Below are 12,182 nucleotides of genomic sequence, written 5' to 3' on the forward strand. Positions count from 1 at the left end.
CTTGCTACGTCCCTATCTTCCTTCTATACTCGGTCGCTAATTTGCTAACTTTAACATCGTATAACAACGAACTAAAAGCTCGTATCAAAAAATGACTCAGGACTTTTTTACTTGAATTCTCGTCCTGTATCTCATGGTATACTCCAAGTGCGATAATTTAGTTACACCCTGTATATAATTAAAAAGTAAATATTTTTTTCTCCAAGTAAATTTATGAACAAGTTTCACTTATTGCTAAAATAAATAAAGGAATAATAAGATACGAATAACAGATTTTTTGATCAAATCGTTTAACAAACATTAATTTTATAAGTTAATTTTGTCAAAACTTTTTTTCTGAATAGCTTTTATGTTATTTTTTAAATTTCAACTCAAATATTAATCGTTCTAATTATGTTCTTTTAAAAGCGAATTAAACTAGCTCATAAATTTTTAAATGATTGATTATAATTAAAATTAAAATTTTTAAACAACTGACTTTATACAATAAATCAAAATATAGAAACTGCATGGATTTTTCTTTCATTTTGAATAGAGTAAAAAGATGATGGTATATATTTAAAAAATCGAGTTTATATGCAAATCTGGAAAATATTTGCAATTTTAGTTTGTCCTGTCATAGTCGACGCATTCTTGTATTGCAGATCTCTTGAACTCGAATTTATAATATGAAGAAATCTTTTGGAAGAATTTATATCTTATTCAAATCAGACTGAGGAAACTATTTATACACTGAGAAATATTTTATATCTCCTTCAAGTCAAATTGAGAAAATTGTGTCTCGTTACTTTTATGATGAAACGAGTGGTATTTCATGTGATATACATTGCTGTATCCAAAATATTTAAATAAAAAAGTATAGCATTTTACATTATAGATGCAACTTTCGTAGCTATATAGCAATAATCTTAAAAATATATAAAAGTAAAACTTATTTTGATTAGATTTAATACTTTTATTATATAAGTAATATATAACAAAAAGTATATTTGACATAATATTCAAATAAACTTTTCTTTTTATTATAATAAACAATTACAAATAATAAACATCAAAACGAATAAAATTTAGAAAATTTTTCCTCAACATCATTTCATTATGATATTATTATTATATTAATGTTACTAATATAATATGATATCTTTAAATTAAAACTTTACGTTAACGTATATGTTCATACATATTTTACAGTGCAAATCATATTTATTATCGTAATCTGTCGATTTTACGCAAAAATTTTCAGATCTTCAAATAAACTTTTCACGAATACCTCGCGTCAGCGCTTTTCTGCGAATCTTTCATCCGCTCGCAAAGTGGCAAAATTTCATGGTAAAATGCGATTGGCCGCGCGGTCGAACCGCAAATCGGCGACAGTGACTCCGGCGTTGGCGTTCGTGTTGTGCGTCTTGCTGTACTTGCAACGACGAGCGTGCGGTTCAAGAAGAGCGATACAACCTCCACTTTGGAGTCAGACCGAAATCTCCTGAGTGGTCCAAACGCGCCTTTGGACCTGCTCCTGGTTGTGCGCTTGACAGCCCGCGGCGGCTAACCAGCTACCTTGGCAGAATCGGTGGAATGGATGGTAGTCGGTCTCGGGATTTCCGGCTCTGTGGAAGCGTCAATGTGTACACATTCTACTGGCAAAGCTCCTTTTGCGCACCCTCACCGCGTTGTGTGAGTCGAGATGTCGTCCATTCCCCGGAGTTCCTTTTGGATTTATTCGTATGACATTTCGAAAGATTTTTCCGACGAGCGGACTATTATAAAAGACTAAATTTTTTTTCCTCGACTGCGAGATATACATGCAAAGTCCGTTTATCAAAACGGAAATATCTAATTTAGAAATGTCAATTAAGAATTTGAACTATATGAATTAGACGTTTTCCGAACCTTATAAAAATAAGAATTTTTCTAGTGCATGTATTAATAAAGAATATATATAATAAAATATAAATTTATCATTTTTTTCATCCACTTAGTTCTACATAAGCCAGTCCAATTCTATTAGCTAATTAATAATCATGAAAAATTAAACGAATACTTTATGCGACGTATGTAACGTATTGGAAACTTAATAAGCAATTTTAAAGATAACTTTTTAACAATTAGTTATTATTATTTTATTATATATATAATATAACTCAAAAGACATGATTTAAGTACTTATCACAAACGAGTTAAGTAAACATTATCTTATCAATGACCAAAAGTGAACTTAATTTCATAAAAAATCATCAAAATAGTCATAATTAAAAAAGGATGGTATAAAAAATTGTCAAAATTCAAAAAAAGTAATATTTTGAAGATTATATAACAACAATAGTAAAAATGACATGATGTTACGTACATATTTTTTTGTCAATATGATTTGATTAAACAATAATTTTTGTAAAGATGAAAAATATCCTTTTTTCTGAGAAATACAGTTTTTAAGTTGTCACTTTTAAAATAAGAGCACGATATATGTGTACCTGTACTTCAATTGAATAAAATGTTTAATTTGCGTCATGGCATTAAAGAATTTGTTTAATAACTTGCATAAAATTTTAATCAGGCAACTTATAAAGAATTAGATTCGGCAACTCAAAAATTTCTAATTTAAAATTGAGATGTTACATGACTGTAGAAAAATGTGTACGTTTTTTAAAAACAGTGATATGTTGTTGCGATTATCGGTGATATTGCTACATCGTCTTCGAGTCCCGTTTGTATCGTAAATAAGTTACCAAGACTTTGTTACACAAGTCGTAAACAACTTCCGTGAAACACATCCGCGAACTCTCTAGTCCCACTTAGAATTTAAAACTTTCAAAGTGCATCCCGCAGGATTAGTCGCAGACGCGCGACCGGGAATGCGTTACATGCACCATATCATTGCAATCTGTTCATCATGCCGGGTAAAACATGCCGCACTGGCCGAAAAAAGCGCATTGCTTGTTATTTCGAAGCAGTTTTTAGGCCACGCCAACTTTTTTTTACATATTCACGGAACCCTATGTATGGTTTTTTGTCCATTTATTGACAATTAGGAAACAGATTTTTTTCAATCTGAACTTTGAATGATACTACCGGCTTTTCATGAACGTACAATATACGATTTACAAACTATATATTGTCCAACGAATATTAATAAAAAATAGAAATCATAGTACCGAGTTTGTTGAGTGGTATTATATTTGTCGAGATATATACTGCAGCTGCAGTTTTAATTGGTTACCTATTATTTTATATTATCTCTATATGTACCTATCTGAAACAATTCTTCTTTAATTGTCTAAATTATTATCCTTTTCTATAATGTAGTTTATAATGAATATAATGATAAATTCACTTTAATTTAAAATACGTAATATCTTCAATAATTTACCTAGTAATTATGTTTACTGCTCCAGTTACAAAGTGCAATGTAATATTATATAAAAACGGATGTAACTCTCTTCGTATAATTAAACACAAAATAAAACAAAAATATGTATACATATAATATTTTATTAAACTGTGTAATAAAATCTGATATTTAACATAAAAAACAGAATAATTAATTTTAATTTTACATTTTGTGATATTTCCTCTTGCAATTTGTTAATAAAATTTCTCAAATTCTACACGTATTATGTTTGAAAAATTACGTTTAATTATTTGTATCTTATTTAATCCATAGTTATCTCAAATCTCAATCCTAGTAATGTCAAATTTTAATAATAAATATATTTTTGATAAAATTTCTTTTAAACTGGTTATTGTCATTACTTTTAAATATTATTTAGCTCAATGATAACACAATTGTAGCATATATTCTGGTGAAGAGAGAAAGAGAGAGAGAGAGAGACAAGAAGTTTGCTTATTAAAGAGTTCTCTCAAGAATTCTCTTCAAATAATATACCTCAGTGAAGGCAAAGAGGCATTATAGTTAAATTTACCACTCGTTATGCGAGTTTATTTGGCTCAAGATTGCGGAAATATCTATAGGCTGTTAACGCGTAATTCGCGTTTCCCCGTGCAGATCGTTAATGTCGCCCGAGTGACCGTGAATGGTGCTGTAACGTAATCCACAACCCTTATTTCGCACTTCAGTGATCCATAAGATGAATGTTATCGACTATCTACTATTCCGTATCCCTTTCTCGTCTACGCTTTATCGATGCAAATGATCGTTTCAGGATAATGACAAGCTTCGACATATTCCTCGTTTGATAGTCACACTTTCTTGTTTAATTTAATATTTGATTATTCCGTTCTTATTCTTTTATCAAACATATCCATCGCTTGCCCGTGTGTTTAATACGATATGTGTCTAACATATGACATATTTTATTGGTATCGTGAAGTATTTACTCAAATTAGTTAATGTTATCAATTCAAATTAATTGATAATAGATTAATTTGCAAATATTTAACTGAATATTATCTTCTTTAAATGCAAATTTTGAATGTGTTAATTATCTTACAAATTATTATCATTTTTAGTAAAATTTAAGCCGCTCGCGCTCTTTGAAAATCTTGTGAGGATGAATGCGCGAGGGCGCAGAATCAATGTATTCGCGAATATTTGCTGGGCTCGCGATCAGCCGGCCGTTAACAGTGCGGGCCCCCCGGAACGCGCGTATCGAGATATCGATCTCGATGGAGCTTCCGGCATGGCTCGTCCAAGCTGAAATTTCGGCAGCGGAAGGGGTTAGAAACAGGTCAGCCGGAAGTTGTCGATGTACAACGCCGCGTTCCCACGCAGGTTATTATCGTTCTACCCCGGAGCCGCAACACAACAGAGTCGACCGTCCTAGTAATGTTATCCCGTTTACAAACCCTTATTTCACAACCCACTACTTTATAAGATGAGCCTCGCACGACCCTTATTTCGTTTCTCGCAAAATTTGTTCAAGCCATGGTGCTAGGTAGAAGTATTTTTTTCCAAAACAAAAACATTACAAGGCACAATTGGAAAAATTTAGGGGAAACAAAATTTATTAACAGAAAGAAAGGGATAAAAAAAGAAAAACTCTTATTTTTAGTTGAACAACATATATTATATATATATTATTGGAGAACGAATATCAATACTTTTCTATTTGTAGAGTTTTTGGCAGTCCATTTTAAGATTCTAAAAAATACAATGAAATATAGCAGAATATCTTGACAAAAAAGTGCGTATAAATCTCTAAAGTTCAATTATGCAATGTTTTATAAACGTTTTACATAACAAATATAATGAACATACATAAATAAAAATAAATAAACATAATAAAAATAATAAACTGATATATGCTAAATATATAAATAAACTAAATTTATTTATTGAACTTTCGCACAAGTTATTTGACAATGCAATTTGACGTGATGAATTTATTGAATCAATAACAATATGAAAGACTTGGTGTAGTTTCATTTATATGTACATAGACTATTAATTTACGTTCATTCGTTGTGAGATATGATAATAACATTGTAATTATAGAACATCGGAAATCTGATCAGCTTCATTTCAAATACGCAAACTGTTTCTAACAATACTGTCTCTAAAACGATATCATATTCTGATTTTATTCGAATTTGATAAGTAGTTAGAGTTTTCTTGTTAAGATCTAAAAAAGAAGAAATATCTTTGTAGTCGTAAATTAAAATGTAATAAATGATTAATTTCCTAAATAATGATATCTATTAGCCACGCAATGATCACCAAAGCAGATATTTATAATATAATACTAACTGGTGAAAGAGAAAATGCATAATATACGTATATATGTAGCAAGCTAAATATAATTTCGCGAGTAGGATAATCTCGTTATTCAGAAAATGAAGATCTCTTGCACGCGGATATCTCCGTGCAATTGAATGGTCATGCTATCACAGCTCGCTGCAATTCGCGTATAAATAGCTTTTGTCATTAGCAAGAGAAATTAGTCGAAATTTTGGTCACGCGGTCTAGCATACATTTACCTTGTCGTTTGCTTTTTGCCTCTTATAGTTTATTTCTGTACGTAATATAATTATCAATATATTCTTTACACACACACACTCTAATAGAAATAATTAAAATATTTAGATTTTCCAATTTAGCTTTCTAGTTTAACTTTGGTAATTATTTACTGGAACAGTTTCTTCGAATACTTTTTCTCTTGCAGTCTTGATAAAAATCAATCTTTTACGACTCTAACAATAATAATCAACTGGAGAGGTAAAAAAATGTGTATATTATCTAATTTTTTTTAATTTATGGTAAAAGCAAAGATAAGAGAAGCCCCAATTTTAAAAGCAGAAATTCGTGATTTTGTAATGACTTTTCATTCGAAACGAGATCCATTTTCCCTTTTGTTTTTAGAAACGTTATTTTTTAAATAATTTTTTAACGAATAATGATCGACCGTTAAAATTTCCTTAAGGTCAGTCAAGATCATGACCTTGACGACATATGTCAAGGTCAAGGTCATGGAGGAGGTTTCTTTATCTTCATTTTTAACTGAAAATAAATAGTTACAAAAATATGTAAATTACACATTTTTTCGACCTCTCTCGATTGATTAACATTTAGAGTCGCAACGAAGATTTGTATTAAGATTGCAAGAAAAAACGGAATAAAATTCGGAAAAGTCCTAATTGTATATACATATTATATAAGTACCTTATTTTAAGTAAACACATTATTGACTCAAGAATAATATGTACCTATAGTATAAGACTTATTATTTGCAAAATTTATAACTCGTTAATTACAACTTTTAAACATAATTAATTAAAAACCACTTAGAAAAAATTCTATTAGATATCAAAAGCAGATTAAACCTTCAGATATTGCTAATACAAGTTCAAGTTAATTATATTCTTCACTCTCAAGTTTGAGGTTTGAATAAAAAAGAGTATAATTAACCTGTTTACTTTATTTTTAAATCTAAAAGTTATTCAAAGTTCTCTCTTAAATCTGTAAATTCAAGTTGGATCAATATAATTCACTGTGTTTATTCTGTTTCTCCAATGTTAGAACCAATTTTTTCATTAGCAAACGGGAAAAAAAGGATGGAATTTTTTAAATATTTCAATACATTACCCCACGGAAATAAGGTTAAACTTATTTTCTGTGAAGTATTTTTAACAAAGTTAAAAATGATAATTACTATGCTCCGTCATACGTTTTTAATCAATCCACGCGCTAAAATAGTTATTTTCAGTACATTGAATTATACATAAATAATAATTTTAGGATCATCGTTTCTATCATTTAAAACGTAAGTAAAAAAGGATTTAAAAGTATGTTACTTAAGTTCTATTCTATAACAAGTGAAATAATGAAAATTAAAATTTATTAATTTATAGTCGGCTTAACATTTAGTTATTTATTTTTGTTTTAAGTTATTTGCGCATGTAATATAATCCCGCATGCGTATAATTAGATTTTATTTATCGAAAAAATGCGCAACTCATCGTATTTCACATCGATATGAATCTATGCTATTTCATGTTTAACGGCATGGATTGTTTATTACGGAAATCTTACCCGAGGCAATAAATAATAAATTCGTTTCTCGTTTTTCATTTTCCTCGTTAATATATAATGAATAAAGAAAAAGAAATAATTGTTAAATCGGAACAGTTGTTACGCTCAATCGTTGCACCGAGAAGCATTTTTAAACCTCGACGGTAGACTTATTTAAGCTTTCCTGGAATAATTGTCCTCGTGGGAGTGATTAATTCAATGACGAAATCGAAAGGTGTGGTGCGAAGTTGAGTTCTGCACCTCACCGCCTCCAATCGTAACGAGAGAGAGGAAACGAGGACAGCTTGAGAGGAGACGATCGACAACTTCGTTCTTCCCTCCCTCGTTATTCCTATCGTCGCCCTCTACTCTACTGCAGTCGCATCTTTTTCCTTCCTCGCATCCGAATGGAAATCGCATTACGGACGATCGTAGTGCAAACTGTAAATTATCCTCGACACCGTTAAATCTTGTTGCCACGCTGGCAATCTAGCAGCTATTTAATTGTTAAATTGACAGCAAGGAAATACATGTTATCAATAGAAAGCAAAAATTCGTGAATTGTTCTTGTATTTCTATTTATAATAATTTCTCATTTTTCAAAATGTATAAAATAAAATTAATAAAACTGATAAAATGAAATAATAAAATTATACATAACACACAAAATCGATTAAATTAAAATAAATTAATAAAGTGTAAATAAAAGTTTACTGGAATATACTGTACGAGAAATAGAGAGGAAATATTTTTAAGTAAACAAGAGGAGAATTAGACGCGTAACTGAAAATTATAAATTATAAATAAATCTTTTAAAATTTTTTAAGTAACAAACAAATATGGTTTGTGAAAGTGGAAATAAAAGTATCAAAAATTTTCTTTTATGTAATCATATGATATCAAGTCTGATATAAAATTAGATAAAAACAAATTACTACGTTATCGAGTACTTAAAAAACTTTATTAAAAAATAGACTTTTAACTTTTCAGATCATTACCACTCATTTACGTTTAAATAATAATGCTTCATTCACACGAAGTTATGTCGTCACTTTCTTCTACCTATCTCTTAATCGCAAACGGAATGCCGCTGTATGTCGTGCCGCAAGAAACACGCTCGGAGTCCTCGCAAACCTCGTCGTCGACGTGCAAAATGCAAAATGGCATGTGTTGCATTAAAAAGCAGTCTGCCTTCGAGCGAGGTTGAGAGAAGCGCACGAACGCCATTATATATTTTATTTTGTTCGACGTAGTGGGAGTGCGCGCACGCGGCTTTTTAAAATAAAGACACCGTCCATTGTGATTTATGCTGCGGCTTCCGCGCTCCTTTCTGATACCGAGGAGTTACGTGAATAATCTATCATGTAATCGCCCGGACGAAAGTAAAACAAATGGCACTGCTTTCGGAAAGCTTTTAGCTTCGGAAAACCTACTGAGGCTTTTACTTCTGTTTCAAGAACGGCCCGGCGTGCAATACTTTTTATTTATCAATGTCCAATATGAGACTACCGTTCGCGATATCCGTTATGATTCACAATTATTCCAAGGAAAAACTGTGGCATTGTGAATTCGATGAAAGAAATTGAAAAGACTTTAGAAGTAGAGGATTCTCGAAGTTATATATCTTTTACTATAAAATATCAAAATATTAAGGTAGTCAATAGAAGTTTAAATGCGGTGTGTAAAGCTGTAGGTAAATGTTACGAAGATACACAATTACATCTTAGGAGATTCTCACATATCAGTAGAATAAACAGAAATTTACTCCGTAAGTACTACACAAAGTGTACACCATCAAATACGAAGTAAAACGGTAAAAATAATTTCAATGAATTAATGTTCATCACTATAAAAATTACTGGCAAGATATTTCTAGCAGGAGTTCTGTGGCACTTTCACATGGAATTCAAAATTTAGACATTAATGTCATCATGGTTTCCATAAGAAATTCCTCGGGATTTCGGAATCCGCATGCAAATTTTATGGAAATGCGGTACGCCGCCGCCACGTCGTAAAATTTCAAATGTGACGCTGCCGCGCTCGCGGGCCGCCTTTTATTTTACATGAACTAATATGAGATTTTACGAATCATATGTGAGCCATTAGGACCCATGATTATTACAAGGGATGCATGAATAATATATTGCACGAAACTAAGCATTGAGCGACCTACAAAAACTATAAAAAGGCTCTCGCCGGAATTTTCCTGTAAACCAATAGATAATGTTATAGAAATATCTTATTTCTCTATAGTAAGAACCGATACCATATTTGATCGGAGCATGAATGATGATGGATTATATAAATGAAAATAGAATAAATAATATCGATGCAGAGCGAATGCCTCAGTTCTTATTTTGCAGAACGACTAGATTTTATCCGATTACGACTACCATATTTGAGCAAGCTCTCTTTGACTTATCGATTCATGTGTGAATTATTGCTAATATAATCCGGATGAGTAACATATCGAGATATAAAAATTACACGGAAAAGAGTAAGATGTTTTGGTCGCATTAATGTTTTCTTTCCATAGCTTTGATTGTTGAGAATAACGTTACATTAATACATAACAAAATGTTATATTGTGTGCAACTAATTGTGATTTGTTAAAGAATATCATAAAGATAAAATCTGTCCTTTAAAAAAAGAATTAAATTAAATTGCAAGATAATGTTCAGAATTTAGAATTTAATAAAAATTTGAGAATAAGAAACAATTTTATATTAAATTAATTATTATTACAATTTATATTATAATTACGCACATTGTAAGTTACAAAATATATTCTTGAAATTGATAAAAGTTTGATGAAAGATATTAGATATAATTGGAGCCCAAAATTAATAATCTAGCTGATTCCACACATCCAAAAAAAAAACTTAAAATTATATCTTTTATAAGTTCAATAAATGATACATAAGTTGACAATTAACTACCGTGGTTGTCTCTATTTCAAGATCATTAATTCAAATCTAAATCAATATTTTAAATCACACAAGAAATAGGCATGGTTATAAATATCGCAGCATAAATAAAGTATTATAAACGATTAATTTACAAGCCAGGAGTGACTCACCGCTCGGTGCGATTGACTCGCGAACTGTAGACCCGAGTTCAATCCCACCTGTGCTAAAACGCGATTTTTCGCGTTAAGGAGCCAAAATTGGCTCCAATTGATGATCAAAAGATGTATGATTCGCCGTTCGGATTCAAATTGTTAAGAAAAGGAGCTAGTTTAAATTGACTCACCTAATTCCGGACCGCAAACCCTCGGTATAATTTCCAATATGGCGCTGCACGACGGATCCTCGTAACATAATTGGCGAGCGTAGAGACAATTCAGAATGGCCATTGGCACCTTGATGCCGGATCCTGAAACCAGATCGATGCCGTTCATATTAAAATGCCAATCCGCATATAAAAAATGCACCCATAACATTTTTCTCGCGTCGCAATGCAGCGGGCAAGATTAAAACCTGGCGTTACGGTGCACAGAAAAGAAGAAAGTGAGAGAGGTGAATTCTATTGAGATCAGTCAGAGTTGTTACCTCAAAAAAATAACGAGTTACCGTTATCGTTACTTTTTGAAAAAAGTAAGTCGTTACCGTTACCGTTACTTAAATGTAACAATTCGTTATTTTTTCGTTACTTTTGTTTTATAATGCCAAAAATTATTAGATTTTAAAATTACATTAGCTGATAATTAATACTAAATGTGAAATATATGTTTAAACTTAAAACTGTATTAAAAATGGTAAATATCTAGAAAAGGGGAGCCACCCCCGACGATCTTGACCTTGACATATGTTTATTTTAATTAGAGAACATAGTATAAGATATTAAGTACAAGATATTTTTTAAAGAAATTAAGAATAGAGTATAATAAAACAATAAATATTTTATAATTGTGATAGTATTGTGTATACCACATTTATAATTGTGGTAGTATTGTGTGCAGGGAATGGAAGTAACTCGTTACTTGTAACGAAGTTACAGTTACAAGTTACTTTTTTGGTAACTTTACTGGTAACTGCGTTACTTTCTTTTTTTGGTAACTGTAACGGTAACGAGTTACATTTTTTGGGTAACGGTAACGAAATTTACAGTTACTTTTGTCGTTACTTTGCACACGATTGAACACGGTTCGATTGGATACATGCTATTTATAGCGCTTATCAATAAGACTTGAAAGCCCTTAGACATTCGGCCGTTATGATTCAGTAATTATTTTACACTTCTATCTTCTATGTAATACATAGGACATACAAATATTTCAATTTGCTGCATATTTTACAGGTTTTAGAATTACAAAATTGTGTTTAAAAAAAATTAAAAAATAAATTAAATAATAGTAAAATGAGAAGGGCTATGAACCCAAAAGCGAAACAGTTTAAAAGACGATGACAATAAGTGTCGAAACGTCGTTTGTTTTTATCTTGTTTTATCTATGTATTGTTCTAATATATATTTATACATTTAATTACATTGTCATCGTCGTTCTTATCGGAAATAAACTGTTTCATTTTTGGCTCGTAACCCTTCTCATTTTACTTTTATTTAATTTATTATTTGAGCCATTCTACATTTTTTTTTTTTTTAAATAAAACTATATATTTGTCAGTATTACATATAAAAAAAAAATGCAAAAGTACATTTTTAAATTAATTTTAAAAAAGTAACGGAAAAGTAACGAAAAGTTATTTTTCAAGTAACG

At 30.7% G+C, this 12,182-nt stretch overlaps 1 protein-coding gene across 1 annotated transcript in view; it reads right to left on the reverse strand.

The window, feature by feature from the left end:
* Gfrl (Glial cell line-derived neurotrophic family receptor-like) overlaps positions 1-10,865 on the reverse strand; it is a 188,210-nt gene extending 177,345 nt beyond the window's left edge. Inside the window, exon 1 of the mRNA XM_018551329.1 lies at positions 10,718-10,865. Coding sequence (XP_018406831.1) covers positions 10,718-10,865 — 148 coding nt within the window. The remainder of the gene's footprint in view (positions 1-10,717) is intronic.
* Between the last annotated feature and the right edge of the window lie 1,317 nt (positions 10,866-12,182).

Source organism: Cyphomyrmex costatus, unplaced genomic scaffold (genome assembly GCF_001594065.2).
Source record: "Cyphomyrmex costatus isolate MS0001 unplaced genomic scaffold, Ccosl1.0 scaffold14, whole genome shotgun sequence".
NCBI lineage: Eukaryota > Metazoa > Arthropoda > Insecta > Hymenoptera > Formicidae > Cyphomyrmex > Cyphomyrmex costatus.